At 47.4% G+C, this 22,172-nt stretch overlaps 1 protein-coding gene across 6 annotated transcripts in view; it reads left to right on the forward strand.

The window, feature by feature from the left end:
- LOC132382169 (paired box protein Pax-7) overlaps window positions 1-22,172 on the forward strand; it is a 145,410-nt gene that overhangs the window by 96,367 nt on the left and 26,871 nt on the right. For 5 of the 6 annotated variants that reach the window (XM_059952101.1, XM_059952102.1, XM_059952103.1 and 2 more), the window contains 2 exons: window positions 6,920-7,085; window positions 7,914-8,113. In XM_059952101.1, the coding sequence (XP_059808084.1) occupies window positions 6,920-7,085; window positions 7,914-8,113 (366 nt within the window). Of the gene's footprint in view, window positions 1-6,919; window positions 7,086-7,913; window positions 8,114-14,970; window positions 14,987-17,801; window positions 17,813-21,594; window positions 21,609-22,172 lie in introns of all 6 variants that reach the window. The other variant, XM_059952105.1, reaches the window with a different exon arrangement.

Genomic DNA, 22,172 nt, shown 5'->3' on the forward strand with positions numbered 1-22,172 from the left:
CGTCAGCCCTTGCTGTGAAGCCAGGCGACGATTCCGACTGTAATCCCAACCGGGCTTCCAATGAGTTGTGATTCGGCTTGTTTTTGTAAAACAAAAGATCTCTGTGTAGCTGGGGGCTGAAGGCAAACAACTCCCACTCCCACTCACAACTGTTCCTGTCAATTTTCATTTGGAGGCAGTCTTGCCCATTTCCCACTCAGTTCCCATAGCAGCCGAATGTTGTGATTCATACTTCGGTAAGTAGCTAACCCACACAGGGCAATTCCGTCCCGAGGCCTGACTTGCCAATGTTTTCACAGGCTCAGCTAGACTGCACATAGATCAGTCTGACATTGACCTCAAAGGTCACTGCTTTACTCCCTATATTGGTGTCCTGCGGACACTGGCATAACAGCACCATTGTCCATCTCCGCTTACGCCAGGGACGTTGAAAGGTTGGTGTGTGGAACGAGGTTCATGTGTGCAGTCAAACCATTTAGGGGCAGAAAATTCCCCTTCCCAAAGGAGGCTGGTGAATATTTCACCAGTGGGATACAGGGCCAGTGTGAGGGTCAATCACATTGGTTGATTTGGAGTGTCATACACTCCAGAGTGGTTAAGAATGACAGATTTCCTTTCCTAAAGCCCATTGGTGAGTCAAAGGGGTTTCTGTGGAAATCTAGTGCTCTTCTGTAATTAAGAAATTTAAATCCATATTTATCTAATGTTGCACACTTAAATTCCCAACAGCTATGAAGAGATTCACATTCATGCCCCCGATGGTTCAGTGGCCTCAAATCCTAGGTGCTGGTCCAGTAACTTAGCCATTAGGCTGCCGTACCCTTAACGACAATCCAGCAACTTTCAAGGGTTATTGAATTAGGCACCAGAGCACAAACTACTGAATTCAGCTTCTCAGTATAACCTGATTGAACCTGAACCTGCAACCTGACGATGGTGCGAAGGAGGGGAATGACTCAAGTGTGCAGGTATGTGTGCAGATGTGTGTGAGTGGAATCACTCACTGGCATTGTGCTTGGGTCTCAGTTCCCTGTATGTATTTGGCTGTGACTGACTTACCAGTCCCCTGTCTGAAGCCTCCTCCCAGTAACCTGTTCTTTTAATGTTCTGGGGTAGCACTGGGAACTACAGGAAAGAGGATCCAGTGTATCCATTCAACGGGAGGGGGAGGACCATCCAGGATTACTTCTCCTGATCACAATTCCTAACTTAAATCTTTAAATCAGAAATGACTGGGATCCATTTGGCTGTGATGTATAAAGTAAGAGTAAGGTGACACAGTGGCATAGCGGTTAACATTAACACTTTACAGCACCAGTGACCACCAATCAGGGTTCAAATCCCGTTGCTGACTGTAAGAAATTTGTACACTCTCCATGACTGTGTAGGTTTCCTCCAGGTGCTCCAGTTTCCTCCCACTTTCCAAAGACACATGGGTTAGATTTAGTGCATTGTGGGCATGCGACTATGCAGTCTGAAGCAGGGGTAGCACCTCCAGGCTGGTCCAGCGTATACTCGGACTATCTGTCCTTGATGCAAACTATGTTTGGATGTTTCTATGCACATGTGACAACTAAAGCTAATCTTTAATTATTTTGTGGAGAAATAGAAAGCTTGTGGTTCCTGATTCCCATTCCACCACTCAGTAATGTTATGGCTGATCCTTTACCACTACTTCCCACCCTTGGAAATCACCAATTCATTAAAATTCTTAAAGCCTTAAACATCCTATAACATCCAAGCATCCACCACAAAGTCACAAAATTCCACAAGCCCCTGAGTGAACAAAGAATATCTAACATTTAAAGAATTAATACATAGATTGCAAGTGATATATTTTCCTTTTAAAGCAAAAAAAAAAGCAGGAAAAGTGGTCCAGCCATGGCTATCAAGAGAAGTTAAAGATAGTGTTAGATCAAAGGAAAAGGCTTATAATGTTGCCAAAAAAAAAAGCAGTAAGCCTGAGGATTCAGAGAATTTCAGAATTCAGCAAGGGAGGACTGAGGCATTGATAAGGAAAGGGAAAGTAGAATTCAAGAAGAGGCCAGCCAGAAACGTAAAAACAGACTGTCAAAGCTTCGACAGATATTTAAAAAGGGCAAGATTAACTTAAGTGACTGTGGGTCCCCCTTCAGGGCAAGGCAAGAGACACTATACTGGAGAAAATAAAGTAATGGCAGAGAAATCAATCACATATTTTGTGTATTGCTTTCTGAAAACGGATTCAGAAATTCCAGGGAAAAGTGAGCCTGTCTGAGGAGGTGAACAACTCAAGAAGATTAACATCAGAAAACAATTAATATCTGAGAGGGTAATGAGCCTAAAGGACAATAAGTCCCAAGGACAAGGTGTGCACTCGACAGCTTTGAAAGAGGAGGCTACTGTTGTCATTTTCCAAAGGTTGATGGATTCCAGAATGGCTTCCACAGATCAGAAAGTAATACGTACAAACTTAATATTTAAGAGGGGAAGGAGAGGCAATGCAGGGAATTAACAATAGGTCAGAGTCAGCCCTATCATTGAAAGAGAAATCACATTTAGCAAATCTGTTTGCAGTTTTTGAGGTGTAACAATGAAAACAAATGGGGTTGATCAGTGAAAGAATGGACTTTCGGAAAAATTTGGATGATGTGTCATGCAAGAGATTATTGGATAAAATTATCGTGCCTGTTATTAGGGACTGTCGTCGTTAGAAGTTATGGAGTTACAGTCATAGGGCACTGCAGCTCAGAATCAGGCCATTCGACCCATCCAGTTCATACTGAGCTGTTATTCTGCCTAGTTCCATTGACCTGCCCCCCGCCCGTGGCCCTCCATATCCCTCCCATCAATGCACTTATATAAACTTCTCTTGAATGTTGAACTGGAACCCAGAACCATTACTTCTGCTGGCAGCTCATTCCACACTCTAACCACTCTCTGAGCGAAGAAGTTGCCCCTCAGGTTCCCCTTAGATATTTCATCTTTCACCCTTAACCTACGACCTCTACCTCTAGTCTCTCCCAACCTCGGTGGAAAAAGCTTGCTTGCATTTACCCTAACTATACCCCTCATAATTTCATATACCTCTATAAATCTCCCTCAATCTCCTACACTCCAGGGAATAAAGTCCTGACTTGTTCAACCTTTCCCCAAAACTCGGGTCCTCAAGTCCTTGTAATTTTCTAATTTCTAATTTCTAAGATTAGTAATGACCAAAAAAGAGAGTGGAGGAATAAATATGCCATGTTCACGTTTTGAGGCTGTGGCTGGTGAGATGCCAGGGACCTCAGCTGTCCACAATCTATGTCAACGACTTGGGTGAGCAGCTCAAACGTAAAAGATCTAAGTTTGCCGATGAGTTAAGTGGGCATTGAGGAAAACAGTCACCTCTGTCCATTCCACCAGAAGCAGAATTTCCTGGTGGCCAACCATTTTAATTCCTGTCTCCTTTTCTGTTCTGACATGCTGGTCTAACGCCTCCTCCTTTGCCACAAAGAGGCCACCCTCAGGTTGGAGGAGCAACATCTCATATTCCGCCTCGCTCGCTTCCAACCTGATGGCATGAACATTGCTTTCTCCTTCTGGTAAATCTTTTTTTCCCTCCCCTCCCCCTTCTTTATTCTTATATTTCCCACTCTGGCCTCATACCTCTTCTCTTCACCTGCCTATCACCTCCCCCTGGTCCCCCTCCTCCTTCCCTTTCTCCTGTGGTCCTCTCTCCTCTGCTGTCAGATTCCTTCCCCTCCAGTCCTTTATCTTTCCCACTCACCTGACTTCACCTATCACCTTCTTGCTGGTCTTTCTACCTTTTTTATTCTGGCACCTTCCCCCTCCCTTTCCAGCCTTGAAGAAGGGTCTCACCCGAACGTCGACTGTTTATTCATCTCCACAGATGCGGCCTGACCCGCTGAGTTCCTGCGGCACTTTGCGTGTCTTCCAGCATCTGCAGAATCCCTTATGGTTGAGGTAAAGCAGAAACCACCTGTGCAACAGACACAGAATGCTGGAGGAACTCAGCAGGTCAGGCAGCAGCTGTGAATGGGAATAAGCAGTGGACATTTCGGGCCAAGACCCTTCAACAGGACTGGAGAGGGAGAGAGAGAGAAGCCAGAATAAGAAAGTGGAGGGAGGGGAGTGAGTACAAGCTGGCAGGTGATCGGTGAAGCTAGATAAAAGGGAAGGTGAATTGGGGGGGGGGGAAGAATTATGCAAACGACACCTTTACTCCCCTCAGTTTATAAGAATGGGAGGCATTCTCAGTAAAAATGTATAAATAATGCAAGGGGTTGGCTGGGAGGATGGTTTTTCCACTGTTGGGTGCCTCGAACAAGGGGTTACAGTCTCAGAATGAGGAGTTAGCTATTCAGGGCAGAGATGAAGGTGAACTTCCCACTCGGAGGATGGCGAGCACTTGGAATTCTCTACCCAGGGGAGCTGCGGAGGCTGGATTGCGGCTATATTAAAGACAAAGCCAGATTTTTGCAAATGAACTGATATGGTGTTAGTGCAGGGAGGTGACACTGATCAGCTGTGGTCTCATTGAAAGAGCTGACTGTACTTCTTGTTACACAGTGGAGACGGCAGATATGGGAATCGTGGCACCATTTCTGAGGTTTGTGTTCTCATGTAAAGAATTCTCTATTTATCTCAGTTCCAAGCGGCCAGTGCATTTCCCATCACCTAATGTTGACTCCAGCTGTGGGAAACAGCCTCTCAGCTGTTACATTTGTCAAAACCGCTCAGGATCTCACATCTCACTCAGTTAAACGGCAGACAGCAGAGTCCCAACCTTTACTCAGAAGAACAACCACTGCCCCAATAATGAACCTTTAAGGTTCTGCCTCGAGAAGCAAGCATGACCTTCCTTTAGTGCACTTGGCTCTCCGGGTGAGGTCACAGTGATGCCCAGGACGTTTAGATTTAGAATTATTTATCAAATGTACGTTGAAACATATGGTGCAGTGTGACATTTGCATTAACAACCAACACACTTAAGGATGTGCTGGGGGCAGCCCTCAAGTTCTGGCACATGTTCTGCTGCCTACAGAACATGCCCACAAAGCTCGGAAAAACGACACAGGACGCAATAAAACTGAACACAAGCCCTGTTCCTCCCACCCTACGAGCATGCACGGTCCTCTAACCCCAGGAGAGGTCATCATCTTCAGCCTCTAGCAGACCAATGGATTCGTGTAATAGAGTCCAATATTTCCCTTTGCTTCCTAACTGCTTGCAGTACCTGCACAAGACTGTATTTTGTGTGCAAAGACACACAGAGTACTTGCATGCAGGCATTGCAAGCAATTAGGAAGCAAATTAGGACGCATGAATCCATTTGAATATTTAATAATAAGGCACCGTTTTCAAAAATGCAGAACCTCACACCTCTCAGCTTCTTGCCTTACATTCCCAAGGCTCTTTGCAGACACACAAAGAGAGTGAGAGGTATCTACACACTGGACACGTGCCCCAAAGACAAAGGAAGAAAAGCTGAGTAACCATACTTGGCTTTTAGTGTTTACACCTGAGGGAATATTTCAAACCCCCAGCACACTCAATGCACCAACTCAGTTCAGCATTGTTCGCAAATCAGGAAACTTTCAAGATTGTTATTGTCATTCATCAGTACAAAAGTGTAAAGGAGAATGAAATGATTGTTACTTTGCAGCATAAAAAAGCAGAATAAGCATGATGAATACAGCAAAACATAATAAATATAAATACATCGATTAGCTAATATACGTAGACTGCATGTACATTAAAGTGACACTAAGTACAAGAGTACCTACCTGTACATAAGGTGACTCTGACAGAAAACGGTAAAGAAGTGGTGGTGGGTTAATGGGTGGAGGTGTTGATCAGCCTGACGGCTTGAAGGAAGTAACTGTTTTTGAGACTGGTGGTCCTGGCATGGATGCTAAGTAGTCTCTACCCTGATGGGAGTGGGACAAGCAGTCCATTAGCCGGGTGGGCAGGATCATTCATGATATTGCTGGCTTTTTTTGGATACCTCGCTGGGTTTAAGTCCAGGTAGGTACATCGCACCTGCTGCCATTGCCTTGATCATTATTTTTTCCTTCAGTGTATGGCCCACCGTTACTGAATGCACGGGCCGCAAGTGGAAAGGGAATGGGCAGTAGGTTGAGCAGTTCTCTCAGAACTAAACCCCAACAAGGATCTGCACCTTCACAGCAGCTCAAAGTGAAGGGAAGTAGCGGGTGGGGGGTGGGGGGTGGCTGCAGAGGTGTTTTACTGATGCAGCACTATAGAAGTACAAATAAGATTAAACTGGACAGCAAGTTGAAGGACCGAGCAAATGTTGTGGCCGCAGAGATGAATTTTGTGTACAGGTGAAAGGTGGCGAAGTTAAGAGGGAAATTCAGAGTGGGAAGCTCCACCTGGGTGAAACAGAAGCGTTGAAAGGATACCTGCTGCTGTCTAGTGTGTATTCAAAGCAACGGATTCAAAGAAAGGACCCACACATGGATAGTTCCTTTGTGTAGTTTAAAGGTTCAAGACTGTTCATTGTCATTGTTTAGTACACAGGGGCAAGGGAGAACAAAATGATTGTTACACTAGATCCGATTCAGCATAAAAAAAATACAAGCATAAAGAACACAATGGAAAACACAATTAACATAAGCATGTAGGATTAGCTTATATACAGGGACTGGTTGTATGTACATGAGTGACACTAGGTACAGGAGTATCTGAACATCAGATGACTCTGTCAGGAAATGAGAAAGTAGTGGTAGTGGGGGGACGGGTATGGTGGGGTGGGTTAATCGAGGAGCTGGCGATCATTTTGAGTCTGGTGGGTGCAAAGTCTCTTCCCCCGAGAGCATTTAAGAGTGACTACACCTTATCTGATCCCTCTCTACTCCCCATCTAACCCTCAAACTGTATTGAAATAATAGTCTTCTTTTCTATTTTTCAGGTGTGGTTCAGTAATCGCCGTGCTCGGTGGCGTAAGCAGGCTGGAGCCAATCAGCTGGCAGCTTTCAACCACCTGTTACCAGGAGGCTTTGCGCCCACTGGAATGCCAACCCTGCCCCCATACCAGTTGCCCGAGTCATCGTACCCATCAACTACCCTCTCCCAAGGTAAGGGCACTCTCATATCTGCAGAACAGCATGCAAGGGACGAGCTTGTAGTTCATTGACAACCCGTACAAGATCACTTGAACAGGCAAGTGTATGGTCTTGGGATAGTTGATATTGGCTTTGAGCCTTTTCAGCTCCTAGCAAAGCTCTCTTTGGGGTAGAACAGGCATTGAATGGGTGATGGGATTATCTGAGGCTGGTGGTTGGAGTGGAATCACTGGCCGGTACACAAGTGCTCTGACTTGTGTTCAATTGAAAAGTAAAATGATGGAAAATTTTGCTTCTATTTAATGGTGGATCCAGCCAAACTCTTAAAGTCTAACGTTAAGGAGATCTTCTTCTTGGCAGCCTGTCGGGGGATCGAGGCTCTGTCCTCTGCTCTAGGGGCGCACGATGAGTCTTCAAGCTGCTGGGTGAGGGAGGACAGGAACTAACCGGGGGTCCTCCAGGGATCACAGTCCCCGGACACTCTGCCGGAGTGAGCTTGGTCTTGGGTTCAGATACAGTACCTCTGTGACCCAGCTGAAGAGCTGCTCCTGTCTGCGGAATGAAATTGAGTGGTGGGAAGGCCTTGAGGGAGGACAGAGAGGGGGTGGAGGTGGGCAAGGCAGGGAAGGGGAAGAGGGGAAAGGAGGAGAGCACAGTGGAGGGGTGGGGGCATGGGAATGGAGAATGAAGGAAGGAAAGAGAGACGTGAGGAGGATAGGATGAGAGAAGAGAGAAATTGGGGAAAGTAGAGAGGATTGGAGAAAGAGAGGAGAGATGCATTGTGGACATGATGGAGCTTGTTTGTGTGACTGACTGGCTGTGGTATGTGGTTGGACTCAGATGGAGGGAGCACCGTCCACAGGCCTCAGCCCCTGCCGCCCTCTTCCATGCACCAGAGCGGTCTGGCAGCGGCAGCAGAGAGCGCCTCCTACGGCCTGGCGTCCAATCGGCACGGCTTCTCCAGCTACCCCGACAGCTTCATGAACCCGACAGGACCCAACAACTCCATGAGCCAGGTCAGCAATGGACTCTCTCCACAGGTCAGCCTTCACACAATCGCATGCTCAAAACGCCACTCGGTACCACTCTGTCTGCCCTTCCCCACCTCCCCACCTGGGACAAGGCTCGTCTCTGAAACAGGAGCTTCCATCCCACTGGCACTGGCATTAGTTCCATATTTCAATTCTTTCTCACAAATAGGCCATCTTAATGGTACAGCCGTTCAGATGTTCAAATAAACCCACTTCAAAAACAAAACAGGGTGACAGGAATCCATCAGATTTAATCCTGGGGTCTGGACTGGAGAATGATTAGCAGGGCAAATCTGGAGATGATGCTCCCCTTGGTCATGCTGCCATTGGATTCATAGAGAAAGGAGAGGTGAATGGAGGGGAGGATAGAAAGAGCAGTAGGGTGGTGTGTGTAATCATGCAGAGTTTGTGGAACAGATTTCAGACCTGGTTGACGCTTCTGAAGGTCAGGAAAGGAAACCTGACGGAGAACATAGCTCACGGAGGAGAAGGGGAAGTTGAAGATGGGATTAAATGTTGAACTGGTGGGTTGCCTGGATGTGGGGTCAGATAGAGGTTAAAGAAGCATATTGATGAAAAAGAAGACAGAAGTTAGAACGAAACCCCATATATAGAGAACCCCAGTGAGGGTCAGCACCTTCAGGGGAGGGGTCTGAACCCAGTGAGGGTCAGCACCTTCAGGCGAGGGGTCTGAACCCAGTGAGAGTCAGCTCCTTCAGGGGAGGGGTCTGAACCCACTGAGAGTCAGCACCTTCAGGGGAGGGGACTGAACCCCAGTGAGGGTCAGCACCTTCAGGCGAGGGGTCTGAACCCAGTGAGAGTCAGCTCCTTCAGGCGAGGGGTCTGAACCCACTGAGAGTCAGCTCCTTCAGGGGAGGGGTCTGAACCCACTGAGGGTCAGCACCTTCAGGGGAGGGGATTGAACTCAGTGAGAGTCAGCACCTTCAGGGGAGGGGTCTGAACCCAGTGAGAGTCAGCACCTTCAGGGGAGGGGTCTGAACCCAGTGAGAGTCAGCACCTTCAGGGGAGGGGTCTGAACCCAGTGAGTGTCAGCACCTTCAGGTGAGGGGTCTGATCCCCAGTGAGAGTCAGCACCTTCAGGGGAGGGGTCTGATCCCCAGTGAGGATCAGCACCTTCAGGGGAGGGGTCTGAACCCAGTGAGGATCAGCACCTTCAGGGGAGGGGTCTGAACCCAGTGAGGATCAGCACCTTCAGGGGAGGGGTCTGATCCCCAGTGAGGGTCAGCACCTTCAGGTGAGGGGTCTGAACCCAGTGAGGGTCAGCACCTTCAGGGGAGGGGTCTGATCCCCAGTGAGGATCAGCACCTTCAGGGGAGGGGTCTGATCCCCAGTGAGGGTCAGCACCTTCAGGTGAGGGGTCTGATCCCCAGTGAGAGTCAGCACCTTCAGGGGAGGGGACTGAACCCAGTGAGAGTCAGCACCTTCAGGGGAGGGGACTGAACCCCAGTGAGGGTCAGCACCTTCAGGGTAGGGGACTGAACCCAGTGAGGGTCAGCACCTTCAGGGGAGGGGACTGAACCCCCGGGAGGGTCAGCACCTTCAGGGGAGGGTTCTGAACCCTGTGAGGGTCAGCACCTTCAAAAGGCTTATGAAAATGAGCCAGGGACGGAGTGAGTCAGTCTCCATTTCGATCTGGTGAGAGCCAAAGTGGAAGCATTAAGCCTAGTTCTGGAAGGCTTCCAATTTCTCATGACCTGACTCTCTGCTGGTAGGCGGGGCTGCGGGTATGACATATTTACCAGAAAGTTCTTCATTTTCACATTCCCTGTGGAGCCGAAAGCTTGTCTGAGAAGCGGATGTTAGTAGCACCTGGTACGGTCCGAACAATGTCTGCACTCTAACTTGGCCGGGCCACACTGCTACCACATGGCATGAGATATCATCATGATCTTATGGCAGGACTATGGAAAGCTAAGCTTCTCTCCATCCTCGGGGGGCTGTTAAATACTTAAATACTTTTCACAGATTTCTCACTCTTGCACTGGTTGAAAGTTCCTTTCTTCAGCTTCCACCGTCTTTTGGAATGAATCCCATTTTTTTTTTGGGAAATCAGTAATCCCAGTAATATTTTCTCACTCCATCTACGCTACTGTTTCTCTGAGATCCTTGAGTGGGCTGCCACACAGTCATCTTGTAAACTTGATAAGCGCAAAATTTTTCTTAAACTGTGCAATGTTAAATCAATGCTTTTGCATGACTTATTTGAATGAGGTCCAAAACAGGGGATTGGAGAGAAGAAGGTTTTGCAACAGAGGGAGAGGGAGAAGCAGATGGAAATGCACCCAGTGGCCACTTTATTAGGTACAGGAGTGGAACCCAGTGTGATCTGTATCTTATTCATGCCAAGGTTCGAGGTGTTGTGCATTCAGAGATGCTCTTCTGCACACTACTGCTGTAACACGTGGTTATTTGAGTTACTGTTGGCTTGAACCAGTCTGCCATTCTAATTCTAAGCTTTCTCATTAAAAAGGTGTTTTCACCCTTCGAACTTCCTCTCTCCAGACGTTTTCGGGCTTTTTATACAATTCTCTGTAAACTCTAAAGGCCGAAAATCCCAGAGATCAGCAGCTTCTGAGATAATCAGACCCTGCTGTCTGGCACCAACAATCATCCCACAGTCAAAGTCACTGAGATCACACCTCTTCCCCACTCTGTGATTGGTCTAAACCTGGTGACGGTGTTTGCATGCTATTATGCATTGAGTTGCTTCCGCGTGATTGCCTGATCAGATGTTTGCACTAATAAGCAGGTGTACCAGTGTACCTAGTAAAGTGGCCACAGTGTGTAGATTACCACACACACACCGCATCCCCCCCCCCCCCCACTGAAATGAAAGTGTGCGTGAAATTGTCTCTACCAAATTTGGTAATATTTGTCCTTTAAGGAATTCAGAGTTTTATATTGATCGGTGATTTTAATCTGTTGGAGCATCTGCTGGGGTTTGGACATTTGAACCTACCCACCTCAGTCGGAGTCATACCATGTTAATGAATGGACTCAGTACACAGGACCACATGCAATTACACAGTGGGACACCAATAGTGGAAAGTTCATTCAAGATCCTGTTGTCTGACTGTGGGGCCATCTACTTCCATTCTCTGTGTCCTCTAAACAGTTTCATTTCAGGGTGGCGTGGGGTCTGAGGATGTGACAGTCTGGGGGGGGGGGGCTCTTGGAGTGGGTGCGATTGGTTTGCATGGAAGATCTCGTGGTTTATGGATGGCGAGTCATGCTTGTTGAGGGCCGGAAGAGAAGAGCCCAGAGTTCGAGGTTGGGTGAGATATTTATCAGAGGGGCTTCTGGAGTTCAGGCCAGGAAAAAGCACAATTGTTTCCGTAGGCCAGGTCTACCTCTTTGGGACCAACAGAAATAACTCACCTCTCCCTCCCTTTTCTCTGCACCGCTGGAGCGATAATGGTGTGCGGTCAGCTTTACATTTAGTGACAAAGGCCGTCACTGATTTATCCACCCCAGTAAGGGCACACTCTCACTCTGAGGCACCAGTTACCACATTAAAAGGGCTGGAGGATACTTTGGCAGTTCTTTCTGAAACTCTTCCCAGTCACATCCAGCAAGAACAGTGAGATTTGAGTTCAGAGGCCATCGGGAACAGGTTCATCGGGCTCTCAAGCTTGTCTGCACAACCCAGGCGCTACCTCAGAAACAGAACACTACAGACCAACTCTTGCAATACCATGGACTTGTCACTGATAGTCTTTCATTTTGCACTAAAGTCTTACTTTTGCACAGGCATCTTCTCCCTTCATTTCTTGTATAATTCACGGTCCGTGTGCTGTTTGAAACTTTGCGGTGGGATGAAGTTTTTGATTGCACCTGTAACTCACGGGGACTTCACGGAGGCAGTCAAGGCCTTTGGGAGGTTGGGTGGCTCTGTGAAAGTCACCATGAGGTCTACACGCCCTGGATCCTGTAGACCAAAGTCTGCAGAAACCATGATTCCAGGGGTCTGTGTGTTTTGCTTTGTTTTCTACCGACCAGTTACCAACACCAGCAATTAACAGGAAGTGACATTAATGTACCTGAATGTGCGAGCGATTCACTATCGGGAGTAAAGTGGCCACGTTTTCATTTATTTCATTAGATAAGTAGGAAGAGAGAAATTTGTGAATCTTTATAATTAGAATTGTTGGATGATTTAGTTGGAGGGAGACAGGCTGCATTTGATGTTGCTTGAGCCGCTATCAACCCGGTGAGTTTGGAGCGAGGGAATGAGAGAGACGTTCGCTCTCCTTTGATCCACCGCCCCAGGCACACTTCACAACCACTTCCAGTCTGAGTGAGAGGTTTTCAGTTATTCCTGGCAAGTGTCTGTTGGAGATAAGAACAGAACCCCAGCATTGTACACAACCCATCACACCAGCAGCTGGCCAATCTGTGGAATTACAGTGAAATCCACGTCTGGAACAGAGAGCGGAATAGGTGCTTCAGAATACGCTAAGTACTTCAAGTCAAGTATTTTAAAATGTTCTGAAGCACCTGTAATGAAGGGTCACTGTCAGATGGAATACAATCGTTCATAAATTCTTGCCCCTTCCTCTTGCTTTTCCTTTGTAAATCTTTGCCTCTCCTTCTTCTTAGGAGGTTCAAATTCTGATTACAGTTGTCCCCTTCAAGCTCTGCTGCATTGGTACAAGCATTCCCTGCATTGAACATTTAATTAACACACTGAAAGGTTTTGTCAAAGTACATGTCACAATAGGAAAACAGCTGTCTGCGGAGATTCCCCTGTTCATCTCTCTCGAAGTCTGCTTGATTCCCTCTCTCACCCTCTTTCCTTCCCGCTCCCCCTCCATTCCTCCCCACCCCTCTCTTTCCCTCTACTTCAGCCTCCCTTCCCCTTTATCTTCTCTTCTGTCTCTCTCGGCCCATCACCCACCAACAGCAGCCCTGTCCTGGGCCAATCTTTCCAGTTGTCTGGACGAAGGCCTTCCTCTCCCAGTGATAGGGTCTTTGGAACTGATGTCGGTGTTTCTGCAGCTCTGGCTTTTACAGGAAGGGGTTATTAGCCCCTTGCCCAACCCTTCTCCTTTTATAGCCAGGCTTGGGGCCATCCAAGGTGGAGTTTTCCATCTCTCCCTCCCCCTTCTCTTCCTTATTCATTCATTTCTATCATCTCCCTCACTCCCTCCCCTTGCTCCATTCTTCTTAATCCTCCTTCCCTCCGATCTGATCTCCCTCTCCTCACCCCTCTTCTGTTCTCCGATGAGCTCGTGCTACCAGGCACTCTCAGGGCCACTGTGTATCTCTTCAAGCCCTCTGACTCCACCCTCACCCCTGATCCACCGCCTGTTGAACAAGAAGCATTAGATGTGGTGACAAACAGACAGATATCAAGAGCCTACTCAAGACGGAAAGGTCAATTGGCCGCATGTGCTTTGCGTTAGTTACAAATACCAGACTGACAGGGCCAGGCCCTGTAATTAATCCCTGCTCTCCCTGGCTCCTTCCTTTTCTCACCCTGCGTCTGCAGATGATTCCGAGAGCCTGAGAGTAAAACTCACCATTCTTGTCCATTCTGTTCAGAGGGGCTGTAAGATTATTTCTCATATAAGATCACGAGGAGCACAGATGGACGTCGCTGTGTCTGCCAGATCTTCTGATTCCAAAAGTATGGATTATGGTAAAATGCTCAGCAGATGGGTGTTCTTTGGCCCATCAAGCCTGTGCTAGCTCTTTGTAAACCTGTTCCCCCACTCTTTCTTACAAAACTATGAAAGTTTATTTACATCACAAATACACAAGGTACAGACATTCAGTATTTACAAGACAGTGAGTACACTCAGATTAAAATATGGTTTCTATCGTCCATTAGACAATCTATACCCTGGGGGCCTACCGCTCCCGGAACTCCCCCAGTGTGTTTATTGCATCCGCATGCTCCCTCTCCAAGGACTGTCGGGCATGAACGTATCTTTGGAAAAGGGGCAGGCATTTGGCCCTTCACTTTCTGCCAGCTAGACCTCTGAATGGCCAGCTTGGCCAGGCCCAGGAGCAGGTCTACCAGGAGATCCTCCTTGCCACCCGCCCCCTCCCAAACCGGGTGCCTTTCACTCCTGCACTCTCCCCATGTGGTCAAGTGCATCTTTTCACCTTAAGTGCCTATGAAGCCCCTTTAGATAAAAGAACATATCGAGTCTCTTTCAGGCATTGTCTAGTGAGGGATCCGCAGAATGAATAAACCAAATTGTGTATAAGACTTGTAGTTCCCGTCACACGTTATAAAAGTAGCTCATTATACAGAATTGTAGGCACACTCGGTGTAAATGCGGGATTGTGACTGAATGTGTAGACAAACTTGTGAATGGGAAGGTGTGAAATCCTGGCTCATAAGTTAGCAGAGTAAGTAAGTCTGCATACGTTCAGTACGAGGTTTTTTTTATGTACTTGTGTAATTAATATGTTTAAATACTCTGAATGAATATGCATATTTTCCTATGTAAGTGGGTTTATATTTTGATGATGTGAATTTGACTGGCCAGGAGCGTTTGAATCTGCGTATGTCTAAATATCTGTGCGTGCACACACATCATTGGCTCAGGGTTAGAAAGCTGCCCATCAAGATTCAGTGTCCTTAAACTAATGCCCCTCTTGAATAGGCACTCAGTTTGGTCTCTCAGAGCTGACACTTTTTGAGTGAACAGATTCTCTTTTGCACTCTGTAAAACTTACCTTCTCAAAGTTGGTGCTCTTAGGGTTAAACCTCTGTCTTCTCTGAATCAGCATTGCCTGGGTTAAAACTGTGGCCCGTCACAGTCAATACTGACCATCTTCAGAGGGGTTGAATCCACTGTGTCAAACTTATTCCTACAAGAGCCAGCATTCAGAAAGTTGGTGCTCAGTGTGTTCGGTTTATTACCACCGGAGTCAGCACTTTAAGGGTTAAATTGGTGCCTCATCTTGGCAGCCTTCTCGAGGCTAAAATGGTGCCCAGTCAGAGATACAGCAGCCACTGAGTTAAATCCTTGCCCGCACAGAGCAGATATTCGTGAGGTGAAACCAGCATACACACACGGAGTTGGCAGTCGCAGAGTTAAACCCATCCCCACTCAGCGATGGCATTCACTGAGTTAAACCTGTGCCCACTCAGAATTCTCAGCTGGTGACTGCTCCAAGTGGCTGCTCGTCTTCACTCAGACTCCAGCTGAGCCCATTTCACTATTTATTTACATGTAATTATGTCTGTAAGGTGCGGTTATTAACTCTGTCAACAGCAATTTGCTTTGACATTTCTCACTTTGTCTCGTACCCACCATTCTCTCCGAAAACCGCTTGCCACTCAGAACCTGCACTGTTTTTTTCTCTCTTCAAACTGTGTCATAGATTCATAACAAACCTGTGCCTCACTGTTAAACTCAGCGGTTTCATTCCCTGATCAAATGTCTAGCAAGCTGTGTATTGAAAGTGTTTTTTATATACTTGTTAGTGAGTCTGAATTCAGGGTCTGACAGTTTTCAAAATAAATTTGTGTCAAAGATTTTTTGAAATGAAATCTTAATGTGAAATATTAACCTCCCATTAATCGGTCATAGTTTATAACAGAGAGCAGCTGTTACCGTAGTTGTTATCTCAGTAAACCTCAAAATATGCTGACAATTTCAGATTCAGACAGTGTACTTGGGGAGAGAAAAAAAATCACCACAGATGTCAGTACAAAAAGGGTGAGAGCAAAATGGGAGCCAATTTTGCGACTTATTCAGCTCTATTTTCCGAAATGGAGAGTAAAATTGGTTACATATTTGCTTCTATCCCAAAAGTGCTGATTCTCACTGGGGTTCAGTCTCCTCCCCGAAGGTGCTGACTCTCACTGGGGATCAGACCCCTCCCCTGAAGGTGCTGACCCTCACTGGGGATCAGACCCCTCCCCTGAAGGTGCTGACTCTCACTGGGGTTCAGTCCCCTCCCCTGAAGGTGCTGACACTCACTGGGTTCAGTCCCCTCCCCTGAAGGTGCTGACTCTCACTGGGGTTCAGACCCCTCCCCTGGTGCTGACTCTCACTGGGGTTCAGTCCCCTCCCCTGAAGGTGCTGACACTCACTGGGTTTAGTCCCCTCCCCTGAAGGTGCTGACTCACTGGGTTCAGACCCCTCCCCTGAAGGTGCAGACTCACTGGGTTCAGACCCCTCCCCTGAAGGTGCTGACTCACTGGGTTCAGTCCCCTCCCCTGAAGGTGCTGACTCTCACTGGGTTCAGTCCCCTCCCCTGAAGGTGCTGACCGTCACTGGGGATCAGACCCCTCCCCTGAAGGTGCTGACTCTCACTGGGGTTCAGACCCCACCCCTGAAGGTGCTGACCCTCACTGGGGTTCAGTCCCCTCCCCTGAAGGTGCTGACTCTCACTGGGTTCAGTCCCCTCCCCTGAAGGTGCTGATCCTCACTGGGGTTCAGACCCCTCACCTGAAGGTGCTGACCCTCACTGGGGTTCAGACCCCTCCCGTGAAGGTGCTGATCCTCAATGGGGTTCAGACCCCTCCCCTGAAGGTGCTGACTCTCCCTGGGGTTCAGACCCCTCCCCGAAGGTGCTGACCCTCACTGGGTTCAGACCCCTCCCCTGAAGGTGCTGACCCTCACTGGGGATCAGACCCCTCCCCTGAAGGTGCTGACCCTCACTGGTATCAGACCCCTCCCCGAAGGTGCTGACTCTCACTGGGTTCAGTCCCCTCCCCTGAAGGTGCTGACCCTCACTGGGTTCAGACCCCTCCCCTGAAGGTGCTGACTCTCACTGGGTTCAGACCCCTCCCCTGAAGGTGCTGACCCTCACTGGGTTCAGACCCCTCCCCTGAAGCTTTATTTTCACTGGGGCTCAGTCTCCATACTAAAAATCCATTGGTTATGCATGAACTTCTACAGCACAGAAGGGCAGTGGGCCTTAAAGCCAGTACCAAAACTATTTTGTCCAACACGCAGAGTCCTATATGATCTTTCAAGAGTTGTAGTGCAGTGTACAGCAGCTAAAATCCCAATTGATTTTCTCCTTGATTTGTATGTTATTCAGACAAACTGCTGAACCCAATAACCATCCAAGCAGAAATGCACAAACCGGCTCGGTACCACAGCTTGAATCTGGGATCTTGCTTGTAGTTCGTCTGAGTATCCCAATGAGTGAAACATTCCTCTCTCGAGCCCTGAGGGTGGCTGGTGTCGGCACTATCAGTACAGTAACACACACAGTATCTTAATTAATACACCAGATTCCTTTTGTCCTTACTGGATCACAAACACGAATAGAAAATGTTTGAGAAACAGCTGCTATATGCTCCATTCTCTGGGGTACAAAATCTCACCCTTGGGTCAAAGATAATGTTTATCACAGTCCTCTCTCTCTCATTCTGTGTCTCTCCTCTTCTCTCATTTATTATCTCGACACAAACCCAATGAGAGAAACTACATTCATTTCTACAACCAGCTATTATTTTCTCAAACACTGTATTTGCACCCAGGGGCTCTGTTGTATGTGTTCTTTACCATATCAAGTGATAGATGGAGAGAGAGAGGGATTGGTGAGCAGACCTCTATCTCTCCCAGGTGTCTAGTCCATGTTACTGTGGACGACATCCAGCTTTGTAATGATCCCTGATCATACTTCATTCCAGGGTATTGATCACAGGACCCAAGACCAGGGAGATTAATCCTCCACAGTTCAGGGACGGTTTTACCAGGGAAATTGCAAGTAAAACTGGACTGTTTGATCCGGTGCCCATTCTTGTCAGCAGCATTAGACCAAAGAGACAGGAATAGAATCAACAGCAGTAGTGTTTATAAGACGGAGATTGACACAGAGGCACATTAAACCGACACGGAGCAGATCCACAGCTTGGTTAAAGAGGAAGTGCGTGTGTTGAGGCAAGGAGGTTTAGACAGCACCTCAGGGCCTTGACTGTGACATGCATGACCTGCAGTAATGCAGGTGAGAGGACCAGGGATGCATTGGAGCTACACCTTAGGAGAATGCATCTTGACTTTTCACCAACATGGTGGAGCAAGGTGAACTCCACGATTAATGGCCCAACTCAAATGATCCTCCTTAACACCAGATATTCATGGAGACACATGCAGGGAAAGGTGCTGGAAAAGGGCTAGCAGGATCAGGAAGGACCCTGCTTTAGGACCGTTTGACCCACTCCCATCAGGGACGAGGCTACGCAGCGTCTATGTCAGGACCACTAGACTCAAAACCAGCTACTTCCCCCAAGCTGACAGGCTGATCAACACCTCCACCCATCAACCCACCCCACCAACCCCTCCACCACCATTATATATATACACATCACCTGGAATCCAATCAATGTATATAACTTGTGTGTTATCCGATGGCTTTTATATCTTTTTGCTTTTTATTGTGCTCTTCATGCTTATTGTTTCTTTATAAACGAAATAATTTTGTTCTCCTTTACACTTGTGTATTGAAGAATGACAATAAGTAATCTTGAACCTTGAGTGGTGACTGTTGGAGGTGGGATTCCATGGTTAGCAGAACCATTGTATTGCAGTGCCTCTTTAACCTTTATCCCCCTCCTGACCTCTGTACTTTCACCCCTCTCCCTATCCATGCAACCTTACCCCCTTTTCCCACATCAGTATGCTTCAGCTCTACCCTGGTCCTATGTAACCTTCACAACTCACTCAGCGTGTGTAATCTTCAACCCCCCCCCCCCCCCACAACTCTGTAACCTTCACCAGCCTTCACATTCCCTCCTCTCTTTGACTTCCTCTTACCCTCCTGTCTTCAACTCCATACACCTTCAAATCTGAGTTTTTGCATTTCCCCTGTTTGTATTGTTTCAGTATAGGTGAGCCTGCATTCAAATCCGAACTTTCTAGGTTTTGGACTTCCTCGAGCTTTCTTGACTTCACGAGCTTTCTACCTCCTTAATAACTACGTCTTTGGTCAACCATCCTAATCTGAAGATCTGGGTGTTTTATTTTGTATGACATGCTTTTATTGAGCCTTTTTTTTTAACATGTTTAAAGCTCCACGTAAATTCAAATTGAGCTATTATGAGAAGGATGTAATTCAATACTTTGTATTTACAAACTCAATTTTACATCATTTTCTTCTGCGGAAGAGTTCCCATGCTGATCAGTTGGGTTATGTTCCAACTTGTTCAGAGTAATCTCTCATTGTCTCTTTAGAGGACTGGGGGTGGGGGGGCTATTCCAAAGGTGTTTGCCCTTAGAACATTGCAGAGTGAGTTTGTTGCTTTCTTGCTCATGGATGAAATGTTTTACTGACGGGCAGCATTTCACTGGTTAGTTGACACCATAGTGGAGAAAAACTGGAGAGGGAGTAAAGAGTGGAATGGTTGGATTGAGTTGTTCCCCAAGATCAGAGAACAACTCGACCCAATCATTAACCAGCCGAGCTATACACTTTCCGAGTTAGTTCCTAAGAGTGGAACCATTAAATGTGTATTGTGATAGACTGTAAATCGTAGAGAGAAACTGAATTCCAGTGAACTGCAGATTTTCTCATCTCCAGTGAACTGTGGTGCCAAGATTCTTAATGCGTAGATTAAAGGAAAATTAGTCTTCACCACTTTAGAGTGAAGAGCAGAATCCCCCAATGCAAGGAACACATCCCTCCCACTGTGGCATCAATGATATCTGTGCAAACAGGCGATCGTGTTCCTTAGGCAATAGGCTTCTGGCAAACTACAGTACTATGCAAAAGTCTTAGGCACTTATAAATACTAGGATGTTGAAGACATTTGTACAGTACTGTAAACGATATGTTCAGTTCTGATCTCCATCAAATACGAAACATGCTTTCTTTGTTTCCTTTGACCATATCCCGTAGTCATAAACCAATCCCTTACTGCTATTGAGACAATACCCTTTTTTATGACAGCAAAACTAAATTTACACCACACCCCAGTGCTCTGTCAGACTTCTCCAGGGAATGTCCCTCTTTCTCCTCCTTTGAGGTCCACATTCTCACCTCTCCCTCAAACAGTTCCTACCCATAGCTGTGGCCATCATTCCCTCTCCACTTCTCTTCCGCCCCCTCACCTCCCACCCATCTCTGCCCTTGCCCCTTCACCCATCTCCCAACCTTCTATTCCAACCCCTCACCACCATCTCTCCCTCTCTCAGGGCAGCACAGCACAGAACCTGGCCCTTCGGCCCGACTCATCCATGCCAGCCAAGATGCCCATCTATGCTAGTCCCATTTGCCTGTGTTTGGCCCACATTCCTCTAAGGCTCTCCTATCCATGGACCTGTCCGAGTCTTGGAGACAAGAGATTCTGCAGATGTTGGAAATCTTGAGCAACACACACTCAGTGCTCAGCAAATCAGGCAGCATCTATGAAGGGAAACAGCTGAGATGTTTATTTCCCTCCTTAGATTCTGTATGATGCTGAGTTCCTTCGGCATCTTGTGTGTGGAACCTGTCCAAGTTTGTTGTAGTTGCACCTGCCTTTAGTGCTTCATCTGGCAGCTACAGTACTGAACGAAAGTCTTAGCGAGCCTAAGGCTTCTGCACAGTACTGTATTTGTCAATGTGGAGCGGACAGTGAGTCTGTAAATCTGACATGAGCAAAGGATGTTGGGAATGGTGGGGGTAGAGTGCCATGGGAGGGGTGTTGGACAGGTGATAGAGAAGGATGCCAGTGTAGTGGGGGGGGGGTGGGTGGGTGGCACTTGCAGACACACCCAGCCCTGACATAGCAGACAAGGTAATTTGATTCCAGACAATTGGTTCGTTGACTAAGACTTTTGCACAGCACTGTAGTTCCACATACCAGCCATCCCCTGTGTGAAATTGCCCCTCAGGCCCCTTTTAAATCTCCCCCCTCTCATCTTAAACCTATGAGCTCTGGTTTTTGACTCCCTTTCCCTGGAAACAAGATTGCATGCATTCCTCTCTCCTCCTGTCATCTTCCTCCCCTCCCACCCCTCTGAACCATTCTCCTTCCCTTCCTCCCTGCTGATCCACTTCCTGTTTCCCCTCACACTCCGCGCCTCCCCCCATCTCTTCATTCTTCCCCTATGTCCCCCTCGCACCTTCAGCTGCTCCTCGTGCCCTAAACTCCCTTCCCCTCCCTCTCCCTTCCCACTCCAAATGCTTCCTCCCAACTCCCTCACCATGCTTTCCTTCTGGAGCTTTTCAGTTTTCATTAAATCGCTGCAGCCAATTAGCCAAGTGACATGAAGACCAGATAGAAATCATCTCTGTCATCTGTTCTCTGCCAGACAGGAGGCAGCAAGGCTCAGTCACAAACACTGTCCAGTCCAGGTCTATTAATTAGAACAGATTGAATGAGGCGTGAAAATCCCCATAATTGCGGTCATCACAATTTATTTTGAAGCTGGTGAATTTGCTTTATTTTGGCTGAAAGATATCCTGACACTTCTCCGCCACACCTCCCCCCAGTTCAATTCCCAGGATTGGCCATCTGAGAATCACAGAACTTTTAATGTATTAACTGAGACTATTTCCCATCGTTTCAGTGTAGTAATTGGCAGTAATTCAGAGGAGATTAACCCCACATGGTCCTTCCGTTAAGTCAGGTACAACTTGGGCTGCAAATGTGGCAAAGCTCCCTGTCTGTTGTCCCATCAAACCTGGATCAGGTAAAACATCCTGCTCACCCAACTGCCCCCTTCTTCTACTTGTGATTCCTCATTGAAGGATGAGAGGGGATCTGATCGAGACATACAAGATTATTAAGGGATTGGACACGCTGGAGGCAGGAAACATGTTCCCGATGTGGGGGGAGTCCAGAACCAGAGGACACAGTTTAAGAATAAGGGGTAGGCCATTTAGAACGGAGTTCAGAAAAAACTTCTTCACCCAGAGAGTTGTGGATCTGTGGAATGCTCTGCCTCAGAAGGCAGTGGAGGCCAATTCTCTGGATGCTTTCAAGAAAGAGTTAGATAGAGCTCTTAAAGATAGCGGAGTCAAGGGATATGGGGAGAAGGCAGGAACGGGGTACTGATTGCGGATGGTCAGCCATGATCACAGTGAATGGCGGTGCTGGTTCGAGGGGCCGAATGGCCTCCTCCTGCACTATTGTCAAGTGTGTCTG

This window comes from Hypanus sabinus, chromosome 27, assembly GCF_030144855.1.
Source record: "Hypanus sabinus isolate sHypSab1 chromosome 27, sHypSab1.hap1, whole genome shotgun sequence".
In the NCBI taxonomy this organism is placed as follows: domain Eukaryota; kingdom Metazoa; phylum Chordata; class Chondrichthyes; order Myliobatiformes; family Dasyatidae; genus Hypanus; species Hypanus sabinus.